We start from the raw sequence: 26,540 nt of genomic DNA, 5'->3' as shown, positions 1-26,540 counted from the left end.
TTGCTCACTGAGGAAGACTTATCTCTCCTTGCTATTCTTTGGAACTCTGCATTCAGATGGGTATATCTTTCCTTTTCTCCTTTGCTTTTAGCTTCTCTTCTTTTCTCAGCTATTTATAGGGCCTCCTCAGACAACCATTTTTGCCTTTTGCATTTCTTTTTCTTGGGGATGGTCTTGATCCCTGCCTCCTGTGCATTGCCAGAAACCCCTGCCCATAGTTCTTCAGGCACTGTGTCTATCAGATCTAGTCCCTTGAATCTATATGTCACTTCCACTGTATAATCATAAGGGATTTGATTTAGGTCATACCTAAATGGTCTAGTGGTTTTCCCTACTTTGTTTGATATAAGTCTGAATTTGGCAATAAAGAATTCATGATCTGAGCCTCAGTCAGTTCCTGGTCTTGTTTTTGCTGCCTGTATAGAGCTTCTTCATCTTTGGCCGCAAAGAATATAATCAATCTGATTTCGGTGTTGGCCACCTGGTGATGTCCATGTGTAAAGTCGTCTCTTGTGTTGTTGGAAGAGGGTGTTTGCTATGACCAGTGCATTCTCTTGGCAAAACTCTATTAGCCTTTGCCCTGCTTCATTTTGTACTCCAAGGCCAACTTTGCCTGTTACTCCAGGTATTTCTTGACTTCCTACTTTTGCATTCCAGTCCCCTATGATGAAAAGGACATCTTTTGGGGGCTTAGTTCTAGAAGATATTGTTGGTCTTCCTAGAACCATTCAACTTCATCTTTTTCAGCATTACTGGTTGGGGCATAGACTTGGATCACTGTGATATTAAATGGTTTGACTTGGAAAAGAACAGAGATCATTTTGTCGTTTTTGAGACTGCACCCAAGTTTGCATCATACTTTTTTCTGTTTGATTTCCCTTCACTTTCCCTCACATAATTTTACCTGAATGTTATACTTGAGTGGTTCTGATTGGTGACCCACTGAACTTTTCTGCAGTATGTATGTACATATATATGTGTGTATAATATATTTTCTTAATTTCCTTTGACCATAAAGCTCTATTCTTCTTTTTTTAAATTTTGGGTTAAGTTACTATTGTGACTCTTCTTAGAATACATTTTATGAAAATAATATAAATAGATTTAAAAGTATGATAAACATTATTTAGAAGGTAAATTTGTTTGGAAATTTATTTCTTCAGGAGAAAGCCGGGGCTGTTTTATGAAACCTTGATTAGAGGGTTAAATTATCTTTGTATTTCCTTACTTCAAGGTTTTTGCACCTTGGGGCAATGTACCTGAATAAGCTAAAGAATGGGTGAAAGTATGTCTTTTGTAAATAAATAGGCCCTTTTTTTAAAGGGTAACTGGAAAGGGACATAGGAAAAGAAAATACAGACATACTACTGTTGTCTCCTCAAGACACGTTAGTTTTAAGGGAAAAAATAAATATGGGAGTTGAAGATAAATTGATTACTTAAAATTATTCATGCCTTTTACCCTTCATGCCTTACTATGTCTTTGGTATACCCAGGGACATGGTAGTCTACATTGAAAACGGACACAAAGAGTCATTGAAACACATAAAATATGACATAAAATATGAAAATGGTGACAAAGGTCACTTGACAAAGTATTTTGTTTACTAGACAGACATGGGAGTAGTTGAGTGTGTGTATGTACACGCACGTGCATGACATTTACTGAGAGTGTTCCATGTGCTGAGCATCCTACTGCATTTGGGCTCAGTCGCTTGTGTGTGACTCTTTGAGCCCCTACAGACCGTTGGCTGCCAGGCTCCTCTGTCCATTGGATTCTCCAAGCAAGAATACTGGAGTGGGTTGCCATGCCCTTCTCCAGAGGATCTGCCTGATCCAGGGATTGAACCTGAGTCTCTTATATCACCTACATTGGTGGGTTGGTTCTTTACCACTAGCGCCACCTGGGAAGCCCCATACACAAACAGTCAGGTTTAAAAATCAGCTTTAGGGCAATAACCTCTGTTGTTTACAGTGTATTAAATGGAAGAGAGTTGTTTTTCAGTCATTAAGTTGTGAGAGTACATGCATACTATTGGCTTATCAACGCCTAGTATGTGGGACAAACCCATGGTTCCACATTTGCACGTATATACACTGACATTTGCTGAGGATTTAGGATGTGCCAAGCTCTTTACTCGTTTAATCCTCAACCCTATGACCTCAACCAGCTTCCTCATTTAACAAATGGAGAAATTAAGACATAGTGAAATAACTTTTCCAGGTTACAGTGAGTTAAGTGGTGGCAGTGGGAATTGAACTGCAACCAGAGCCCATGCTCTTAGTCACTATATCCTATTGCTCCTCCTCTCAATGCCCTGTCCATATTTATTTTGCCTTCCTCCTAACCTATGCACTGAGCATGTACATAAACTGATGTAGGACATTTGGACCTGGACATCTAGATCATTCCAGATGACCCTAAGGATGTTTTTATGGTCATTTTGGCTCCAAGGACATTTGACCTGGTCAGTAAGCAGTCAGCTCATTCAGAACTGCAGTCTCTGACTCTCTGTTACTTGTTGGCACTGTCACCAGTCTGTATCTCTGTGTCTCACAGAACTGCTCACAGTTTTCTAATGGCTTACCTAAGCAATAAATACAAACCATTACCTTTTTGTCTGAGTCATAATAATAGTGTAGAAATTATTGACAATAAATAATAAAAACTTTAAAAATAATTTAATAATATAAAATGAAAAATAAAGAGATCTTTAAAAAGTGTAGAATAATAAAAATCTTAGTGAATACTGGCTTGTTAGAAATAATGATTATGAAAGTAAATTTACCATGGAGGAAGATATAAGGACATATAATATGGACAAAATATAGATTGATAAATTGTCATTAAAATATTTAAAGGAAACTATTCTTAATGAAAATTGCTTAAATTATATAAAAATTAATATGAAAAAAATGGAAAATGACTCTCCTGTCCTGATAGAAAATTGATCAATGAATTGAATTAGCTTGATGGAGCTTATGACGGAAAATACTTTCTAGCCAAAAACGTATGCTGTAATATTTATATTTAGAATGTTTGAATTTAAATCATCCTTGGTGAAAAAATGGTAGTCAAAATGTTCCAGGATTCAAATATCCTCTGCCTTGCTCTCAAATACACATACCCTAATTTGCAAACATTTCAATGAAATAGTTTATAAGTTGGTTGTTTGAAACTCAGGAAAATTATTTATGGAAATAGTATTACAAACAGTGGGTTTACTTCTCAGACCCTTCTGCAAAGTCCGCACATAGAGCTGTAGCCTTGTTGACAGAAATAATCAATAAGCAATCTATAATAGGAATAGGAAAGAATTTTATTTCAGCCAAACCAAGGACTATAGCCTGGGAGACAGTCCCTCAGATAATTCTGAAGAACTGCTCTGGAGAAGCATGATTTCCAGCAGAGTTTTATATCTTATTAAAGCAAAGAACATCTAACAAATTAGGGATTCATTCCTTCAAGATTTCAAAGAAATAGATTGGCATGTACACAGTGAGTCACTAACCTTAGCACCTGGGAAGAAAGTCTTATCATCAAAGGAGCACCAGCATTGGTGTCCCAGAAAGGGAGGGATTTAATCTATTATTTTATTTATTTATTTATTATTTTTTGGCCACATTGAGTAGCATGCAGGATCTTAGTTCCCCAACCATGGATGTAACCCATGCCCCTTGCAGTGGAAGCACAGAGTCTTAACCACTCAGTAGACAAGGAAGTCCCTTAATCTTTATTTTTAACATGAATATACTTTAGTTCTTGGTAATATATCCTTTTATTTAATAGTTAAAACATATATACAGTGTATGTTTGATAAGCCACAAATAGGCTGTTTTAGTTAGCGCAGAAGTCAAGTTAACTCTTGGATGAGCCAGCATGACTTCCCCATACTTCAGTATGTGGACATTTCTTCCATCAGGCTGCAGCTGCTCTCCATTGCTATGCTTCCATCCCTTCCTTTTTTTTTTTTTTTTAATATTTTTTTGTTGTTTTAGAGCAGTTTTAGAATTATAGAAAAGTTAGAAAGATACTACAGAGAATTCTTGTATACTCCACATCCAGTTTCCCCTATGGTAAACGTCTTCCATTGTATGGTACCTTTGTCAGAACTGGTGAGCCAACATTGATACATTATTTTTAACTAAAGTCTGTTTTCTAAAGTCCTCTTGGGTTCAGGACTCATCTAGGCTATTACATTGCATTTAGTCATTTTGTCCTCTTAGGTTTCTTTCTGCTGTGATAGTTTCTCAGGCTTGCCTTGTTTTCCATGACCTTGGTGGTTTGGAAGAGTGGTTTGAGGCTAGGTACCTTGTAGAATGCTCCCAAACTGGGATTTGTCTAGTATTTTTGTTATAAGACCAAGGTTGTAGGTTATCAGGAGGAAGACCGCAGAGGTAAAGTGCTTTTCTCGTCACACTGTATCAAATGTACACGCTATCAACATGACTTACCACTGTTGATGTTAACCTTGATCACCTGGCTGAGACAGTGTTTGTCCACTCCTAAGTTACTCTTTTTTTCCACCTCCCCTTCTGTCCTTTACTTTATCTCCACATTCTCAAGAAGCTTCATGTTTTTTCCCATCAACTTCTGCTGCATTGGGGGCTTTAGGATGAGGGACGGGAGTAGGGGACTGACCTGTGTTTTTAGAGCATTCATATCTATGGCATGGTTTATCATGTTCCTATACATAATTAGTTATGGAGAATAATATAATCTGTAACTTTGAAAGAGGAACTGATTAAGTAGTGTATATAGATGCTTTACCAATGCTCATGTGAATACTAACAACACTTGTAGAAGTGGATTGTGGCAATATGTTAGTTTACCTGTACATTAGAAATTCAACAGTTCATTTTGATGGTGTTGACTCAGATTAGAATGGGAGTACCTTACGGGACTACAACAATAAATAGCAATTTTCTTTAAGATTTCTTAAAATGAAAATTGAGATGAATTACTGAATAGTGTGGTTAGAAACCACATGATTTAGGTGTACATGATTTTCGTATGTAGACAGGTAGGTGGAAAAGTTGGGTTTTAGAGGTTGAAAATTTTAATACGTTAAAGTCAAGAAATATGATTATCTTTCTCAGTTTTTCCCTATAGCATTTCATTTGTAATTCTATTCTACTTCTTGTTTTTTACTTCTCCAAATCCATTCTTTTTTCAACTATACTTATTTGTATACACTTATCTGTGTCTCTCACTCAACAATAAGGCTGCTGCTGCTGCTGCTGCTAAGTCACTTCAGTTGTGTCCGACTCTGTGTGACCCCATAGACGGCAGCCCACCAGGCTCCTCTGTCCCTGGGATTCTCCAGGCAAGAATACTGGAGTGGGTTGCCATTGCCTTCTCCAATGCATACAAGCATGCTAAGTTGCTGCAGTCGTGTCCGACTCTGTGCGACCCCATGGACAGCAGCCCACCAGGCTCCTCTGTCCACGGGATTCTCCAGGCAAGAATACTGGAGTGGGTTGCCATTTCCTTCTCTGAGACAATAAAGATGGCATTTTAAAGGTCAAGCTAGCTTGTTTTTATATCCCGTACAGGCTGTGCTTCTGATATGGACTCCCATGTATCTCAAATTAAATTGAAGTGCTTGCGGATAGTTGGCTTAGAGAAGAAACAGTAGTATAATGGCTGTTTGGACTATTTGAAAGATGCCATGGTGTGTAGCTCCAGGGGACAAATCCTAGATGGATGGTGAAAGGTGGAGGTGAGGCAGAATTTTATTCCATAGAAGGAAGACTTTTCTAACAGTTAAAGATGTTTAAAGTCATTAAGGGCTACTTTGTAAGGTAATGCCTGAATGGCTTCCTGTATTCAAAATTGACACACGCAGTCAAATCCGAGGATGAAGGGGGTACAGTTTAATATGAAAATTTGATTTTTCATGAAAGGACGCTGATGTTTAAAATCCATCATATGGTTTCTTTAAATACTAATGCTTCTTTGTGGATTTAAAGTATGATTTGCTTTGCAAATATTCACCTCAGAGTTCCTGCCTGACACATCTTTTCACAAAGCAAGGTCCGGTTGCAGCTGATTGAGCCTGGACTGAGTGGCATATTGTACTTGAGTCACTCATGACCGAAGCGGCTGATGTCTGTCCCAGTTTCTAGAGCAGTGTGTCTGTAAAAATCCTGCATGTGTCACATCAGCTTTCCTTCTCTTTAGCAAGCAGGGTGGAAGCAGTGCAGAGAGGCCATGGAAGCTCATGGAAGCATCATCTCCAATACAAGCCCAGTCCTGAGAGTGCTCAGTTCCAGCCAATGCTGATCAACTGCAGAAAATCTGTGGCCACATTCACTTTTTTTCTATATGGACCTCCCTCTGTTACACAGTATGCTTCAAACTAGGGATCAGGATTTTCAGAAAGACTCTGGGAAAATTCCAAGTGGGTTATAGAGCTTTGAACAGTTAGTTCCTGCATGGTTCACTGCTTCAGAAAGCTAATGGGCTGGAGGTCCGATACCTCTTGATACACATTCCTTCTAAGGCTTTAAAATAAGGGTTGTGGTTGAGGGTCCCAGTAAACAACACCACTCTCCATTATGTGAATTATTGACAAGTCCGCTCCAGTATTCTTGCCTGGAGAGTCCCATGGACAGAGGAGCCTGGTGGGCTACAGTCCATAGGGTCGCATAGAGTCGGACGCTACTGAAACGACTTAGCATGCGTGCGCACACACACAAGACAATGAGTAAGGCAGAGTTTTGGGGATGTGGTGTCAGTCTTCAGGCAAGTGAACTATATGATGATCTATACTGCAGAATTGAACACAGCACCCCAGACACCAACAGGGCTTCCTCTATGGGCAGAGCAGAAGGGGTGATCCCTTTGAGTAACTAGCTCCAGGAAAGAAAAGGAGGAAGCACCTGGGCTGTGTATTCTTCTCCTTCCAAATTTACCCAGTGGACTGCATGTCCCCAACAAGGAGTCAGGAACAGGTAAAGAGTGGCCAGGAGTGACACATGAATGGATAGTTCTCCTCATTAAAGAAACTATTATTACAAGGGCCAAGAAACTTTCTCCTCCAGAAATAAGCTGTAAAATCTGCAGCACGCATGCATGCTCCGTAGGTCAGTCGTGTCCAATTCTTAGCAACCCCATGGTCTGTAGCCTGCCAGGCTCCTCTGTCCATAGAGTTTTCCAGGCAAGAATACTGGAGTGGGTTGCCATGCCCTCCTCCAAGGGATCCTTCCGACCCAGGGATCAAACTACATCTCTTGCATCTCCTGCTTTGACAGGGGGATTCATTACCACTGGGTCACCTGGGATGCACTTGCCGCTGTTATCACTATGTAATTTATAACATTTCCATCACCCCCCACCAAAGAATTCCTGCCCCACGGTTCCCTTCATTCCCTACTCCTCACCTGCCCCATCCCTCAGGGATGTCACGGTCAAGGTCTCTGCGATTTCCTTGGGCTTTCCCTCATGGTTTCAACATGGCTGTTATAGCTCCAGTCATTACATTCACCGTATAGTCAGGAGGAGAGGGTACAAAGATGAGCCCTTGGCTGAGTCAGCCCCTGTCAATGAGCTTTCTTGAAAGCTTCAGCCAGTATCTCAGCTTACATCTCATGGGCCCCTCCTCTTAGAAGGAAGATTGGGAAATTCAGAAGAGCATGTTGCTGCCCCAAAGTAACATAAGAATTCTGTTAGAAAAGAAGGGGAAAGTGGATTTTGTTTAGGCAACTAACAGTGTGCCACAGATATTCATGTTAATTACATTTAACAGCATAGTAATTACATTTGGTATTATTTTTCAAGTGTTGATGCAAAAGGACATATTTCAGAAAGCCTTTGATCTCCATAGTCTCAGTCTCAAAACACTTCATTTATAACCAAGACAACCTGAATTTCTGTTAAGTACATATTGAATCTTTCATATATGATTTATCTCAGTCTTATGTTTTTTCAATTGAATCACCGCTTAAAGCAATGGGTAACACTTGTATTATCTACCCAATTTGTCAAGCGGAATGAACTTAGCCTACAATTAATTCTCTTAAATGTAAAGGACAGTCCTTTAGTTCTTCTGTATTCAGATTTGTTTAATAAATGTGTGTGTGCCCTTACCATTCATGGTTACAAATACAGTCACCATATCCTACTCTAGTCTCCTAGTCCCAAGTCCTCTAAGTTCTTTAAGACAACTAATTAAAACATTTCTTTTTTCAATTTTTATGGTCATTAAGCCATAATTTATAAGCAACATACTCATATAACTATTTCTTGATTTGTCAACTTAAGCATTAATTAATGACTTCTTGCTACCCTTTATAGTATATAGTATCTAAATACACAGACACATACACCAAACACTCTATATTATCCTTTAGATAAGGTAGTAAATTTCTGCTAGAATCAACACAGAATTCTTACAGTTTTTTCCAGCATCAAGTGCAGTAAATTTATCATCATTATTTTGAAATGAAATTTAAATTCTAATCAATATAGTTGCATGTATATTTGCAATGTCAATAATGAATTATTACAGGACAATAAAACATTTCACTTAAATATTTATCAGCTGGTTGTTCTATCATTCAACAACTATGTTGTTTTTATTTATTCAACAACTATGTGCAAAGGTCGGGGCTAGATGTTGGGGACACAGTGGTGAATGAGACAGCAAAAATTCGGCCCAAATATAACTTACAGTGTAGACAGAAAATTTTAAAAAGTAAACAAATCCATAATAATATCATATGGTAATTGGTGTTATGCGTATCCCAGAAATATACAGGGATGCACTGCTGTTTTAGAGAAATTGGTTAGGGAATATTTCTCTGTGGAGATGACCTTGATGCAGAGACGTGAACAATGAGAAGGAGCCAGTTGTGAGGAGAGCAGAGGGAAGACCATTTCAGGCAGAGGGAACAGTAAATGCAAAGGCTCTGAGGCAGGAATATGCTTGGCATTTTGAGGGGCACAAAGAAGAAAAATTTGGCTGAAATGGAATGAGCAAAGGAGAGTCCTAAGAGATGAGACAGAGATTAGAAAGGGACCTGGAGGCTGTGGTAACCAGAGTATATTTTATTTGAGTGTAATGGGAAGCCACCAGAGAGTTTTAAGGTATGGAAGCAGTGATTTCACTTAAGGAAAGAAAACCACTGTGGCTGCTTTATGGAAACTAGACTGTAGGAGGGCAGAGAGAGACGTAAAGAGACCAGTGAAGGGGGCGTTGCTGTGGGTCAGTTGAGAGATGAGGATAACTAGGACTAGGCTGTAAAGACATTATTATCCGTTTTTCTAGAAACAGTTGAAACAGAAACTTTATTTTTTTAGCAAGTCTTAAATGAAATTTGAGGCTAGAAATAACTGGTAAAATGAGTGCAATGACATGGTTTTGAATATTTGACCATGTATGGTATCCAAATAACTCATGATCTTGATTTTGGGACTTGGCACGTGTTCTTCCATTTGTAATGTTATGCCATTCTCATCATACTAAATTTTGCTCATCATCCAAGTCTCAACTCTAAGCATATTTTCAATAAGCCTCCCTAAAATCACCCAAGGACTGTCATTTGTTTGTCCTATAAACTCCCATTGCATCCTGATTTATGCATTTTACAACTCATAATTGTTCTGTTTTATTTATTAAAAAATTTCCCCCATTTTTATTGAAATATAATTGATGGTACTGTATACGTTTTTGAGGGCTTCCCAGGTGGCTCAGTGGTAAAGAATCTGCCTGCCAATGCAGGAGACAGAGGTTTGATCCCTGGGTCAGGAAGATCCCCTGGAGAAGGAAATGGCAACCCACTCCGCTATTCTTACCTGGGAAATCCCATGGACAGAAGAGCCTGGCATGCTACAGTCCATGGTGCTGCAAAGAGTCGGACATGATTTAGAGACTAAACAACAACAACTGTATAAGTTTAAGGTATGCATCATCATGATGTGACATATACATCATGAAATTATTATCATAGTAAGTTTAGTAGTGAATATCCATCATCTCATATAGGTGCAAAATTAAATGAAAAAGATTTTTTTCCTTGTGATGTGAACTCTAAGGATTTACTCTCTTAATGACCTTCATATGTTAATTATATTTATCATGTTGTATATTATATCTCTAGTACTTAATTATTTTATAACTGAAATTTTAGATCTGTTGTGTTCTACATTTTAATTGCCGTTTTGTCTGTCTTCCCCACTAGACTGTAAGCTCCTAGATGCCAGGGACTATCTTATTTACTCATCTCATTCTCCGCATTTAGAATTAAACAATTAATGAATATTTAAGTGAATAATTAGAATGTCTAATAGTGTGCTTGTTATGACTTGCCAAATTCTTAGATTATTTGTGTGAAAAGACTATTTCATTAACAGACGAGAATAGGTAATTTCCTTCACCTTGCACTGTGTTGGATACCTCTTAGAAAAATTCCTCAAACCCTGTCACCTTCAAGAAAATGGCCTGTCATCTGTTTACAGATAGACGGTGGAATGGCTGCTGGGGATTCATACATGTTGAAAGAATGTCGCTCTTCACCAGGAGTTGGAGCAGGGTGGGGTGGGGCTTGGGAATGGGCAGCTTGTTGTTACTCCCTTTCTGGCAGCTCCTGTGTTTCTGGCAGTAAGAGGCTAAGGGTGGAGGGAGCAGCCTGAGTGATAGATTATGCCTGCTCTGCTCCAACACCAAGTCCAGTTAGAGTACAGTACAGGGATTACTTGCCTTTTCTTTGTCTGCAGTTTCTTTCATGTAGTGTTGCTGAATTGTGAAGTAGCTGAAGCAATATTGATATGCAGGTATATGATTTATTACCAACACGAATTTGAACAACATTAGTAGGGAACGCATCAGATCTGCAGTACTCTGCAAGGTTGAAGTTTTCCCCTTTGTGATACAATTCCTTTACCTGCAATATAAATCCTTTTCAAGTCTTTTCCAGACCTTCCTTTAAGGTGGAGCTAACCTCCAAACTGTAGTGAGCAGAGGAGTTACCTGGAGAGCATGTTAAACCTGGATTCCCGGATGCAACCTGGGCAGTTTCTGTTTCGTTAGTTCTGGGGAGGAGCTTGAGAAAGTGATTTTTCTAAAAATCCTCTTAGGTGATGCTATTGCCTCCGGTTCCTGGACCACTCTTTGAGTAGGAAAGAACTGGACTATGTTTCCAGTTTCTGTTTACTTTAGTTGCATGTGCTTTCTTTTCTTAGTGCTAACATTTGGGGCTGTTCACTGTTGAGAAACTCAGAAGGGATATGCACAATATGTCTGGACCCAAACCTTAAACTCCGCTCAGTCAGCATCTTCCGGGATCCTCTCTCTCTTAGGATACAATGACTGCATGCTTCTCCACAGTTCTGCCTGTTTTGTTTCTCTCTTTTACATGGTCTAGTTGACCAGAAGTTTCTCTTGAGTTTTTTACCCATTCCTTTTAAATGTATCTGCTAACTTGTGTCTTTCCCTCCATCTAGATAATAGATTGCCTTTCTGATTCTCCTTCAAATCAGTATTCCTCACTCATCATTCTTCCACATTTTATAGGTTTCTTTTAAAATCTTTTTTATAACCCCATAAACATTTCATTTGTGATACTACTCAGTCTTTATTGCTCACTACTCTTTTTCTTCATATTCATCTGGTACCACAGTACACTCCCCTCAGGAAACAAATAATACTCCTTGTTATAAATCTGCTTACAAAACTATATAAAATTATCTAAGCCACTGATCTCATCTTCTGTATCATTTTAACCAGGCTCACCTGCTGTTTGGAAAAGCAGTTGACCTCTCTGAAATGGATTTGATCTATCCCCTGTGATTTGCCAATATTTTTCCTATTTTTTAATAATTGAGGTATAATTTACATTCAGTAATATTTACCCTTTTTAGTATACAGTTGAATGAATTTTCATAGATGCGTAAGTCATGTAAGCACCATCAGCACAGCTGAGACATAAAACAGTCCAGTCACCCCCAAAAGTTCCCTCGTGCTCCTTTCTGGCACCCCTCTTCTCCTCACTCCCGGCCCTTGGCAATCACAGATCAGTGTCCTGTCTCTGTAGCTTTGTCTTTTCCAGAATGTGGAATTAAAATAGAAATGTTTTATTACTTTTAAACTTGAATTTAGTCCTTGCATTTAAAGAAATCATTCTAAAAGCTGAGGGTGGGTAAATTTTATGCCAGCATACTCTACTCTTCTTGTAGTGATTATTTTGTTTTATTTAGCATTTTAATAGAATGATATGCAGTTTGGCATTTCATTTTACTTTGGTTTCAGAACATTGTTCTTTTTCTCCAAGATAGTCTTCCTTTTCTCTTTTTGTTTTAAAAGGAAAGAATTTTTTTAAAAAGCACTTTCTGAAGGCATTCAGATATTAAAGGTTTTGTTTATTTCATTTACTTACTGTTTAATAAACTAGAAAGCTAGGTCAGGAAATATATAAGTTTTTTAAAGGTAAACAAACTAACATTTCTTTTCATCTTTCTTTCATACAGGTGTTTGCTTCAGGATGGTAAGTCAGTACAATCTGTTTATTATTTTCTGCCTTCTCTGCCCTCCACTATTATTTCTAGTTACAGAGACAGAGCAATTATCTATATACTTAGTTCTTACCTTGTCCTTGTCAGCAAATGAAGAAATATTTGTATTTCTTTCAAATTACTGGCTGAGGTTTTTATGAAGACTGTCTTTTAAAAGCAGTCTATTAAAAAATAGACTAGGTATAGACTAACAGTCCATTACAGCCTCTCTAGTTTTTCATTAATATTTCTGTGAATTTCAAAAGTACCTCTCTGGGGGTGATCCAGTTAAACATTTTGGTTATATATGCTTAAAGCTGAAGTGGCTGAGCACACACACACATGTTTAATACAAAGTGTGGGATCTTCCACTTGTCCTAGATGGAAGAATCCCTCCAAACAAGGATACACATCTTGAAATGCAGAATGAGAAATGCCCATGTTGAACAAGAAAGTGACTCCGAGGTGAAAGAAAGTGGTAGCTGCTCAGTTGTGTCCGTCTCTTTGTAACCCCACACTTTGTGAGCCCACCAGGCTCCTTTGTCCGTGGAATTCTCCAGGCAAGAAAACTGGAGTGGGTATCCATTCCCTTCTTCAGGGGATCTTCCTGACCCAGGGGTAGAACCTGAGTCTCCCGCTGGAGACTCTACCATCTGAGCCACCAGGGAAGCTCCTAGGTTTTTAAAGTTAAAACCGCTTGTTGCCTTTTAAATATTTATTTAAAAATATCTACTTGTTTTAAAATAATTTAAGAATATCTATTTTTAAAATCTGGTACTCCTTTCCTAAAAGTTAAAGGTGGCATGTATTCTCACCTACTGTTTAAGCTGGGAGTCACTAGCTAGGTCCCTGTTCCTAACCTCTGAGAGTTTGAACAGGTTGCCATAAGTCAAGTCTCCGTATTTTGAGATAGACCCTCCCCTAAAATTCAGATTGTTTCCTTTTTCATTATTCTCTGGGAATTCTTATTTTCAGAACCAGCCCTTAAGCAATCCTAGCTGTAATCATCTTGGTTTGTATTGCTTCATTTAGTTAGGCATACAGAGTGCACAGCTGTTGGTCACCCTGGCCTCCAAATAGGAGAAAAGCATGTTGCTAAAAAGTGCCAGTAGACTGGTTCCACAGAATTTTGTTGTGATGTAGTTAAAGTAATTCAAAATCAAAATGTTTCTGGGTTTTCATGTGCCAGTACTGTAACTAAATTTGGAATTGGGAAAAGGAATTTTAAAAAAGAATGACTGGAGAAATAAATTTACTCATAGACAATTATAATATTTGTGGCAAGTACAGAGTCAAGAGAAAACGTCGAAATCTTCTCTTTCAGTACTTTGTATTGATCGTAACTAGATATTTTGCCTCAGCAATTGAGTATCTTGGAGTGATCACCATTTGGAAGCCAGATTGACAGTGTAGCTTAGCATTAGGAGATTGCGAGGGCAACGCAACTGAGTGTTATGGATTCCAAAAGAATCATGGATATTGTTTACTTAAATAATTCCCACCATCAGTTTATTTTCTCACAACGTGCTTGTCTTTACTGAATGTGGAATTTAGCAAAACAAAGGAAAAACCATTTAAATGAAGGTTCTTGTAAATGTAGGTATTACCAGAGGTCAGCTACACAATTTTTGGCATAGACTATATTTTAGAAAAAAACATAATCTGCTTTTTTGTGACCATACTTTTTTGAAAGTTAGGATCAAGTGTGACGCTGGACTTTGTCTCTCTTGTTTTCTCCTGAAACTAGTACACTGAAGATGAGGCTAGGAAAATTGGAGTGGTTGGCTGGGTGAAGAATACCGGCAAAGGCACTGTGACAGGCCAAGTGCAAGGCCCTGAAGAGAAAGTCAATTCCATGTAAGTAATAAGACTAGTAACACACTCATGTGATTTATGAACTTATTTCAGTGTTTGGTTGGACAATAAGAATAGAATTGATGGACCAATTTTCGTTTGTAGACTATCACTAAACTAACATGTTTTGACCCAGACCAGCTAAGAAATTCTTAAAGTTGAGAGTGGAATTTCTACTTTGTTCAGGAATGGGTTTCCCACTTGGGCAGACCCTCAGAAAGGACTTTAGCATCATTCTGCAATCTGTATGAACTGTGTTCTGTCAGCCTCCTGTCATATAAGGGAGACATCCAGGGTCAAGTATTTCTCATCTTAAGTGGTTGTGACCGGAGCAGGAGCATAGTGCTTCAGAATGGTTCTTGAGGTTCTTAAAGAACCTGCAAGGCAAAAAGGTTGCCATTTCCTTTGTATTGTTTAATTATCTTATTTGCCTAATTGTAATTTTATTTGTACTGTCAATTAAAGTTATTTTTGATGAGCTGTATAGTTACTATAATAAGAGTCCTTGCAGTGCAAAGGACATCAGATTCAGTCATAGAGGAAAAGTGTCTTGTGCACACAATGTCATTTTCAAAGACCTTATCTTTTCAGTTTCCTAATTTCTGCTGCTCTTAGTAGTGTTTTTTTTGTTTTAAATAAAAGTAGCTACTATTTATTGAGCATTTGCAATATGTTAGGTAATATACTAAATACTTTACATGGATTATCTCATTTAATCTACACAATAGATTTTATGAGATAGGTACTCATTAATACCCAATTTATTTTATTTTGTTGTTTGCAATTTATTTTTGTTTTCTTTACGTAATGTTTTCAGATTTCAAAAGCAATACTTTTTTGCTTGTTGTAGTAAATGAAGTAATAAAATGCAGAGAGGTATAAAAGCAAAGCTAGTAATTGGCCCCTCCCCTCTACTTCCCTCCCTTCTATAAAACCTGGGCCAGTGACTTTGTGAATCCTTTCTGAAGCTTTCTTTTTCACTTAAAATATTTAATTGTACATTTATAATTAGGGTTTTGCTTGTTTTTACTGAAACAGGAAACTTTATGCACATTTTTCTGTTACTACTTTTTTTTTTTACTTTATGGACGTTCAACAATCAGGAAATATATAACTACCAACTCCTTATTTTTTCCAATTTCTTTATATATATAAGTACATATTTGCATTTGTGCTTAAACCATACCTCAACTTGAATGAAGAGTGGGGTCCAAAGTTCAATTTGATAACATGTGGGGTAATATTTAATGGAAAAAAGTTATATTTTTCAGTAGTCACAAAATGCACAAATGAGAAAACTATGATACTTACATTATGTTATTGTTGTTTAGTTGCTAAGTTGTGTCCAACTCTTTGTGACCATTTGGACGGTAGCCTGCCAGCCTCCTCTGTCCATGAAATTTCCCAGGCAGGAATACTGGAGTGGATTGCCATTTTATTCTTCATGGAATCTTTCCAATCCAGGGATCGAAGCCACGTCATTAGCAGACAGATTCTTTACCACTGACATTATACAGAACTAATATTTTTTTTTAGTTCAATGAATGAGAAAATGCTAGATGACTGTGAAATAATTTGAGAATGGGGACCATGTGGAGGATGGATACTCATGCCAATCATGATGTATCCTAATCCATGTTGTAGCAAGTTTTTCATTACTTTCCTTAATATCAATGTAATCATAGCATATATTCTGCCCTTTTTTCCTTTTCAACCCCAGAAACCTTTCTTCCTCACCACACTGTCAATCATCTCTATTAGCAATTTGTGTGTTTCCTTCCATGTTTGTCTCCAAATTCACATTCACACAACACACATGCGTGTGCGCACACACACACACAAACACATTCAGGTGCACATATGTTTTGGGGTTTTGTTCAATGTTTACTTTTTAAAAATGGGATTGTACTGTATCCACCTCTATGCATCTCGCCTTTGTCATTTAAAAATACACCCAGGAGAATCCCTTCAAGTCAAAGATATACCACTAATTCCGTTCTTTTTAATGGCTGCTTAATATTCCACAGTATAAATATGTCGTTATCTATTATCTTATAGTACGAACTCATTTTGTTACTTTTTATTTTTTCTGCAGTAATAACAATGCTGTAATAAACATTTTATTTGTGATTTTGTTTTTGTGGGATTGATTTCCAGGACTGTGATTTGTTGGTTGAAGTGTCAGTGTACTTTTAATTTAAAAATATTTGCCCAACTGCTTTTCAGAACAGCTGTAAACAAATTTTTTTCTCTTTATCCCATTGACAGTTGTTGCTCTCTCATTTTTCTTTTATCTGATTGGGTGTAGAGTAATTTTTTTTTTTTTTACAGTAATTTGCACTTCTCTAATTGCTAGTTGGAGCATCTTCATGGATTGTGGATTTGTTCTCATAGATTCCATTTTCGCATCTTTTACCAATTTTCCCACTGGATTGTTCATCTCTTGCCAGTTTTTAAGAGTGCTTTGTATATTGATGAGGACTATTAACTCATTATCTGTTATCCCTTTTTCAAGTATTTTCCCAAATCAATCATTTTCCTATTACTTTTGTTTTGCCACATAAATTGTTTTTCATTTTTATGAACTCAAATATGGCTGTCATTTCTTTCTGGTTTATAAAACAGATTGTAAGTGCTGTTTCAAGCTTTCCTTTTAATTTTTTAATGCTGTATTTATTATAATAGGCATCTATTCCATCTGGAATTTGTTTTTTATTTATAAGAGTGAAGACTATTTTCTACCAGATGGCTTGCCAGTTGTGCCAGCACCATTTATTAAATAGTCACTCTTTCCCCATTGAATTCAAATACATTTTTGTCATTTGTTAAAATCTCATATAAACTGGATTTTTTTCTGGGTCTTCTGTTCTAGTCCACTGATTGATATATATTGTTGTTGTGGTTGTTGTTCAGTCGCTCAGTCGTGTCTGACTCTTTGTGACCTCGTGGACTGCACTACTCCAGGCTTCCCTATCCTTTACTGTCTCCCTGAGTTTGCTCAAACTCATGTGCATTGAGTTGATGATGCCATCCAACCATCTCATCCTCTGTCACCCCATTTCCCCTCTGCTCTCAATCTTTCCCAGCATCAAGTTCTTTTCCAGTGAGTCAGCTTTTTGCATCAGGTGACCAAGTATAGCTTGATGTATCTATTCTTATATTAATATTCCATATTGATTTAATTACAGTGACTTTATAGTATATTTTCTTTCATTTTTCTCTTTCATTCTTTTTTTGCTTTCTTAGGCATTTATTTTCTCTCTAAACTTTAAGATACTTTTATCCATTTAATTAGAATAGGTTTTTGTAAAAAAAGACTTAGTTATCTTAACAAATATTTTTAAAATAAAAGTTTATTTTTTTAAACAGTTTTAGATTTACAGAAAAATTGTGAAGATAGTACATAGGGTTTCTGTGTATTCCTCACATTTTCCCCATTTACATTTTATATTATTATGATACATATGTTACAATTAATGAGGCAGTACTGATGCACTGGTATTAAGTAGAGCCCATAGTTTATTCTAATTTCCTCAGCTTTTATAATACCTAATGTCTCTTTTCTCTTTTAGGAGCCCATATCTTACTTGTTTTTTAATTGCACATTTTTTATGATATTAAGAGAATTGATATTAAATCTTTCCATCTAAGAATATGGATATCTACCTATGGCTGATTCATGTTGATGTTTGGCAGAAACCAACACAATGTTGTAGAGCAACTATCCTTCAATTAAAAAGAAATAAATTTTAAAAATAAATTTAATTATATATTAAAAAGAGTATAGATATCTTTTCATTTGCTCAGATTTAAAAATTTATCCTTCAGTGTGATTTTATGGTTGTCATCATATAGGTTTTATGCTTTTCTTACAGATTTTATTCCTCTTTGTCTTAGTCAGTTTGGGCTGCTATAACAAAGCATCTACACTGGGTGGTTTATAAACAACAGAAATTCTTAGAGTCATGGAGGCTGGAAGTGTGAGATCAGGGTTTAAGCATGGTCGGGTTCTGGTGAGAGCCCTCTTCTGGGTTGCAGACAGTTGATTTCTCACTGTTTCCTTCCACTGGCACAAAGAGAGCTAGCTAACTCTCTGGCCTGTTCTTATCAGGACACTAAGAGAGTTCCAGAAAAACATCTATTTCTGCTTTATTGACTATGCCAAAGCCTTTGACTGTGTGGATCACAAGAAACTGTGGAAAATTCTGAAAGAGATGGGAATACCAGACCATCTGACCTGTCTCTTGAGAAACCTGTGTGCAGGTCAGGAAGCAACAGTTAGAACTGGACATGGAACAACAGACTGGTTCCAAATAAGAAAAGGAGTATGTCAAGGCTGTATATTGTCACCCTGCTTATTCAACTTACATGCAGAGTACATCATGAGAAATGCTGGGCTGGAAGAAGCACAAGCTGGAATCAAGATTGTCTGGAGAAATATCAATAACCTCAGATATGCGGATGACACCACCCTTATGGCAGAAAGTGAAAAAGAACTAAAGAGCCTCTTGATGAAAGTGAAAGAGAGACTGAAAAAGTTGGCTTAAAGCTCAACATTCAGAAAGCTAAGATCATGGCATCTGGTCCCATCACTTCATGGCAGATAGATGGGAAACAGTGGAAACAGTGGCTGACTTTATTTTTCTGGGCTCCAAAATCACTGAAGATGGTGATTGCAGCAATGAAATTAAAAGTTGTTTACTCCTTGGAAGGAAAGTTATGACCAACCTAGATAGCATATTAAAAAGCAGAGACATTACTTTGCCAACGAAGGTCCGTCTAGTCAAGGCTATGGTTTTTCCAGTGGTCATGTATGGATGTAAGAGCTGGACTGTAAAGAAAGCTGAGCCCCAAAGAATTGATGCTTTGAAACTGTGGTGATGGAGAAGACTCTTGAGAGTCCCTTGGACTGCAAAGAGATCCAACTAGTCCATCCTAAAGGAGATCAGTCCTGGGTGTTCACTGGAAGGACTGATGTTGAAGCTGAAACTCCGATACTTTGGCCACCTGATGTGAAGAGCTGACTCATTGGAAAAGACCCTGATGCTGGGGAAGATTGAGGGCAGGAGGAGAAGGGGATGACAGAGGATGAGATGGCTGGATGGCATCACCGACTCAATGGACATGGGTTTGGGTGAACTCCGGGAGTTGGTGATAGACAGGGAGGCCTGGCGTGCTGCAGTTCATGGGGTCACAAAGAGTCAGACACGACTGAACTGAACTGAATCTAATTTATTTGAGTTCTACTCTCATGACCTAATTACCTCTCAAAGGCATCACCTCCAGATACTGTCACATTGGAAATGAAGTTATTAACCTGTGAATTGGGGAGGATGCATTCAGTCTATAACAATATTGTATTGCTGTTTTCACAATTGTGCATGGAATACTTTTCCCATTTTTGTTCCTGGGTGTTTATGCCAGAATAAGAAAAGCCTAATGATGTTTGTAAGTTTATTTTGTATCATAGAGTTATCTTATCAAATATTCTTGTTACTTATACCAGATATGACTGTTTGCTGTTTTTTTTTTTGTAAACTACGGTCTATTGGATTTCCTAAGTATACAATTCTGTAATTAGCAAAAATAGTGTATCTTTTTTCCAGTGTTTATTTCATTTGCCAGACCGCCTCATGACAGTGTTAAATAATAATAGCCATAGCAAGCATTCCTGTCTGATTTCCTATTTTATTTGAAATGGTTTTCTTTTTTCACTAAGCATATTGATGTGTGCTGTTGATTTTTGGTAAGTGTACTTCATTACATTGACTTTCACTCTTGTATTCCTTGAATGAAGCTCTGGTTGGTCATATTGTGTTATTGTCTTGAGTCATTCCTAAATACTGCTTCCCAATGTTTTATTTAGAAATTTTTCATCTGTAACTTAAAAAGTAAGATTATAGTTTCCCTTTTTTGGTGTAGGGTAGTTACTGTATCAGGTTTTGGTGTTAAAAATTTTGCTGACTCATGAAATATAGTTTCCCTTTTCATTCATTCTGAGATAATTTAAATAATGCTGAATTTCTGTTCTTAGATTAGCTGAAATAAGTTATGAAATCACTTGGTCTTAGTGCCTTCTTAATAATAGGCCTTTCCAATCTGATCTATTGTAGTTGGTATATTTGGGTTTGCCACTTGTTCCCAGATTCATTTATATCTTGCTAGAGAACTATCCAGTTGTCCTAGGGTTTCAAATTTGTGGTCATAGATTTTATAATTTTTAAAATCTCTTTTGTATCTGTATTTATATCTCCTTCAAAATTCCTAATCTTGTAAAGTTTTATTCTTTCCTCATTTTTCTTTGGGCTTCCCTGATAGCTCAGTTGGTAAAGAATCCGCCTGCAATGCAGGAGACCCCGGTTCAATTACTAGGTTGAGAAGATCCCTTGGAGAAAGGAAACGCTACCCACTCCAGTATTCTTGCCTAGAGAATTCCATGGAATGTATAGTCCATGGGGTCGCAAAGAGTCTGACATGACTGAGCGACTTTCACTTTTACTTTCATATTTAATCAGTCTCAGAAGAAATTTATCTATTTTGTTGGTATATCTTAAAAAACAGCTTTTGGACTTATTAATCATTTCTACTTTTTTGGTTTTCCGTTTCCTTAATTTCAACCTTTATCTTTATTAATTCTCTCTTTTTTATTTCTTTGTTGCTTGGCCTCTAAGTCTTCAACATGAGTGGTAGTTGCCTTTAGTTTTAGTCTTTTTAGGTTAATGATGGTGATTAGGCATTTCTGTGGTGCTAGTGGTAAAGAACCCGCCTGCCAGTGCAGGAGACATAAGAGATTGATCCCTGGGTTTGATCCCTGGGTCCGGAAGATCCCCTGGAGGAGGGTATGGCAATCCACTCCAATATTGTTGCCTGGAGAATCCCCATGGACAAAGAAGCCTGGCAGGCTACAATCTATAGATTAGCAGAGTGATAGGGTTACAGAGTTGGACATGACTGAAGCGACTTAGCATGCACCTAAACACATTGTGTTGTTCCATAGGTTTTGTTAAAAAGTGTTATTTTCATTGTCTAATGGATAGTTTGATTTCATGTTTTATTTCCTCTATGAGAAAATATCCAATGGTATTCTGTTTATGTGTTTTTTTAAGTTTCTAGCGGTTATGTTTTTTAGTCGCCTTTTATTCAGTTCAGTTCAGTCGCTCAGTCGTGTCCGACTCTTTGTGACCCCATGAATCGCAGCACGCCAGGCCTCTCTGTCCATCAACAACTCCCGGAGTCTACCCAAACCCATGTTCATCGAGTCGGTGATGCCATCCAACCATCTCATCCTCTGTCGTCCCCTTCTCCTCCCGCCCCCAATCCTACCCAGCATTAGGGTCTTTTCCAATGAGTCAACCCTTCGCATGAGGTGGCCAAAGTATTGGAGTTTCAGCTTCAACATCAGACCTTCCAATGAACACCCAGGATTGATCTCTTTTAGGATGGATTGATTGGATCTCCTTGCAGTCCAAGGAACTCTCAAGAGTCTTCTCCAACACCACAGTTCAAAAGCATCAATTCTGTGGCGCTCAGCTTTCTTCACCGTCCAACTCTCACATCCATACATGACCACTGGAAAAACCATAGCCTCGACTAGACAGACTTTTGTTGGCAAAGTAATGTCTCTGCTTTTAAATATGCTATCTAGGTTGGCCATAACCTTCCTTCCAAGGAGTAAATGTCTTTTAATTTCATGGCTGCAGTCACCATCAGCAGTGATTCTGGAGCCCAAAAAAATAAAGTCTGACACTGTTTCCACTGTTTCCTCATCTATTTCCCATGGAGTGATGGGACCAGATGCCATGATCTTAGTTTTCTGAACGTTGAGCTTTAAGCCAACTTTTTCACTCTCCTCCTTCACCTTCATCAAGAGGCTCTTTAGTTCTTCTTCACTTTCTGCCATAAGGGTGGTGTCATCCGCATATCTGAGGTTATTGATATTTCTCCCGGCAATCTTGATTCCAGCTTGTGTTTCTTCCAGCCCAGCGTTTCTCATGATGTACTCTGCATATAAGTTAAATAAGCGGGGTGACAATATACAGCCTTGACGTACTCCTTTTCCTCTTTGGAACCAGTCTGTTGTTCCATGTCCAGTTCTAACTGTTGCTTCCTGACCTGCATACAGGTTTCTCAAGAGACAGGTCAGATGGTCTGGTATTCCCATCTCTTTCAGAATTTTCCACAGTTTCTTGTGATCCACACAGTCAAAGGCTTTGGCATAGTCAATAAAGCAGAAATAGATGTTTTTCTGGAACTCTCTTGCTTTTTCGATGATCCAGCGGATATTGGCAATTTGATCTCTGGTTCCTCTGCCTTTTCTAAAACCAGCTTGAACATCTGGAAGTTCACGGTTCACGTATTGCTGAAGCCTGGCTTGGAGAATTTTGAGCATTACTTTACTAGCATGTGAGATGAGTGCAATTGTGCGGTAGTTTGAGCATTCTTTGGCATTGCCTTTCTTTGGGATTGGAACGAAAACTGACCTTTTCCAGTCCTGTGGCCACTGCTGAGTTTTCCAAATTTGCTGGCATATCGAGTGCAGCACTTTCACAGCATCACCTTTGAGGATTTGAGATAGCTCAACTGGAATTCCATCACCTCCACTAGCTTTGTTCGTAGTGATGCTTTCTAAGGCCCACTTGACTTCACATTCCAGGATGTCTGGCTCTAGGTGAGTGATCACACACCATCGTGATTATCTGGGTCGTGAAGATCTTTTTTGTACCATTTTATTCTTGCCACCTCTTCTTAATATCTTCTGCTTCTGTTAGGTCCATACCATTTCTGTCCTTTATCGAGCCTATCTTTGCATGAAATGTTCCTTTGGTATCTCTAATTTTCTTGAAGAGATCTCTAGTCTTTCCCAATCTGTTGTTTTCCTCTATTTCTTTGCACTGATCGCTGAGGAAGGCTTTCTTATCTCTCCTTGCTATTCTTTGGAACTCTGCATTCAGATGGGAATATCTTTCCTTTTCTCCTTTGCTTTTTGCTTCTCTTCTCTTCCCAGCTATCTGTAAGCCCTCCTCAGACAGCCATTTTGCTTTTTTGCATTTCTTTTCCATGGGGATTTTCTTGATCCCTGTCTCCTGTACAATGTCACGAACCTCTGTCCATAGTTCATCAGGCACTCTGTCTATCAGGTCTAGTCCCTTAAATCTATTTGTCACTTCCACTGTATACTCATAAGGGATTTGATCTAGGTCATACCTGAATGGTCTAGTGGTTTTCCCTACTTTCTTCAATTTAAGTCTGAATTTGGCAATAAGCAGTTCATGATCTGAGCCACAGTCTGCTCCTGGTCTTGTTTTTGCTGACTGTATAGAGCTTCTCCATTTCTGGCTGCAAAGAATATAATCAATCTGATTTTGGTGTTGACCATCTGGTGATGTCCACGTGTAGAGTCTTCTCTTGTGTTGTTGGAATAGGGTGTTTGCTATTACCAGTGCGTTCTTGTGGCAAAACTCTATTAGCCTTTGCCCTGCTTCATTTTGTACTCCAAGGCCAAACTTGCCTGTTACGCCAGGTGTTTCTTGACTTCCTACTTTTGCATTCCATATTTTATTCCATATTCCGCCTTTTGTTACATATGTCTATTTTTATTTGCTGAAGATCTGAGAATGGGACCTAAAAGATTGCTACTTTAAAAAATTGTTTAACCCTTCTTATGACATGATTTATTTTGGATAGATCAGTTAGGATGGGTGATCCAATTAGGATGCTGTAGGCTGCAGGAGATAGACTATCTGATTAAAAGTAGCTTAATGAAGGGGCTGATTCTTCTTACTTTCCAAAAAGACTGGGGCAGGTAGTAGTTCCACAGCTGGTTCAGTGGCTCCATTATGTTAGGGTTCTGGGGTCAGTTTCTCTGGGATCCTGCAAACTTTCTATCTCTTCTGCTTTCCTGCAAGTCCTGGACATCCTCACAGGATCAATTCAAAGCAGAAGGAATGTGAGGCTTTTTCATCACACGATGCTCTCTTCTCAGAGAGAATATTCTTAAAAGACCCTGGCAGATTTCCCTACAGGTCCCACTAGACAGAGCAAGGTCTCAGGCCTGTGCCCTGGCTGCAAGTGGTTTTAGGGAAGTATCTATCATTTTTAGCTTTCCTTCTAAAAAGTAGGAGTTGGTATCAAGATGGAAGAGACGGCTTCCCTGGTGGTTCAGTGGTAAAGAATCCACCTGCCAATGCAGGAGACATGGGTTCAATCCCTAATCTGGAAAGATTCTACATGCCTCTGAGCACCTAAGGCTGTGTGCCACAATTATTGAGCCTGTGCTCTAGAGCCCATGACCCACAACTACTGAAGCGCGTGTACCTAGAGCCTGTGCTCTGCAACAAGAGAAGCCCCTGCACTGCAATGAAAAGTAGCCTCTGCCCACCGCAACTAGAGAAAAGCCTGAGCAGCAATGAAGACCCAATACAGCCAATAATAAATAAATATTATTTTTTTAAAAAGGAAGAGAGACAGGAATGGCTGTTAGGGAGACACCTAACAATGCTGGCTGTAAGAAAGACCTGAAAAGATTTCATATCTATATGTCTGTCTGTCTATCTATGTAGCTAGCTAGTTATCTCTTTATCTGTGAATGTGTTGATTATATTATTCCATTCTTTGACAACTAAATCCATTTAATTGTGAAAAAGGTGTATTTTTCAAATTTTTTTATTTTTTTTTCACATCATGGGACTTGTGGGATTTTAGTTCCCTGACCAGGGATCAAACCCAGGCCCTTGGCAGTAAAAGCGCAGAGTCTTAATAGCTGGATTGACAAGGAATTCCCATGAAAGAAGTGTATCAAATTCTTTCTATATAACTATTCTCATCATTATCAGTGCAATTTAATTTTCTTTATATTTTTTGCTATTGTGTTTGATATATACAGATTTATAACTTGTGTCATCTTCATAAACAGTATCTTTTTCATTATGTATTGCTTGTCTATATACATTTTAATGCTTTTAATTTCTACCTTGCTACCCCTTCTTTCTTTTACATTTACATTTCTTTCATATTTCTGTGCTTACCTTTATATTTTTATTCTTTCTTGATCATTTTAAGGGCGCTTTTTATAAACAACATAGAGCTATGTTTAGTTGTTTAACACATTTTGAAAATTTTTCTCTTTGAGTGGCAGAATTCAGTCCTTCAAATTTGGTGTAATTGGTTATACACTAACTTGGTTTCTTTATATTTAGTATAATAGTAGTTTGTAACGATTTTATTCTTCTGTATTACTTTACTATCATTACTTTTAATCATCAATATACTTGTGTTTTTTTTATAGCAAACTACAACACATACAAGGGGCTTCCCAGGTAGCTCAGTTGGTAAAGAATGCACCTGCAATGCAGGAGACCTGGATTCGATCCCTGGGTTAGGAAGACCCCCTGGAGGAGGGCATGGCAACCCACTCCAGTATCCTTGCCTGGAGAATACCCATCACAGAGGAGCCTGGGGGCTACAGTCCATGGGGTCACAAGAAGTTGAACATGACTGAGTGACTTTCACCTATAACACATACATACAAAAATGCATAAGATATATAAATGTATGGGTTGATGAATTAGTATAAAGCAAATCTCTTTCTCCTATAGTATCACCTTGGATCAAGTGTCCATGGGTCATATGCATGGGTCTGTTTCAGGATTCTCTATACTGTTTCATTGGCCTATTTGTCTATCTTTGCATCACTGCCATGCCATGTTAGTTTTTGTAGCTTTATCCTAAGTCCTGGCATCTGGTAGACAAGTTATTCTAACTCATGCTTCATCAACTTTGTGTTGGCTATTTCAGTGCCTTTATTACCATGTAAGTTTTAGATCAAGTTCCACAAAATAACTTGTTGACTGGGATTGCATCGAATTTTTAGATAAATTTAGTTAGACTTTATGTCATAAATATGACAAATCTCTCATTTATTTTTTTAATTCTCTCAATAGTATATGATAATTTTCTGCATAAAGGTCTTACATATTTCCTCCTGAGGTATTTGGTAGTTTTGATGCTATTATAAATGGGATCTTTTAAAGCATTTTGTATGTTTGTTGCTAATATATAGAAATACAATTGAGTTTTGTGTATTGCCTTATTTTCAGAGACTTTTCTAGACCTGCTTATTGACTGCAATAATTTACATGAAGATTCTTTTGAATTTTGTATATTTATCATCTGCAGATAATGAGAGTTTTATTTTT

At 37.9% G+C, this 26,540-nt stretch overlaps 1 protein-coding gene across 1 annotated transcript in view; it reads left to right on the top strand.

Annotated features, from left to right (window-relative positions):
- The window catches only part of ACYP2 (acylphosphatase 2), a 184,156-nt gene that overhangs the window by 3,009 nt on the left and 154,607 nt on the right, over positions 1-26,540 (top strand). Inside the window, exons 2-3 of the mRNA XM_081589645.1 lie at positions 12,469-12,485; positions 14,240-14,349. Coding sequence (XP_081445771.1) covers positions 12,469-12,485; positions 14,240-14,349 — 127 coding nt within the window. The remainder of the gene's footprint in view (positions 1-12,468; positions 12,486-14,239; positions 14,350-26,540) is intronic.

The sequence above is a fragment of the Giraffa tippelskirchi genome, chromosome 4 (assembly GCF_054371585.1).
Source record: "Giraffa tippelskirchi isolate mGirTip1 chromosome 4, T2T-mGirTip1v1.2.pri, whole genome shotgun sequence".
Taxonomy (NCBI): Eukaryota; Metazoa; Chordata; class Mammalia; order Artiodactyla; family Giraffidae; genus Giraffa; species Giraffa tippelskirchi.
The sequence above is the reverse complement of the archived record's forward strand: the minus strand, read 5'-3'. Positions and strand labels throughout refer to the sequence as shown.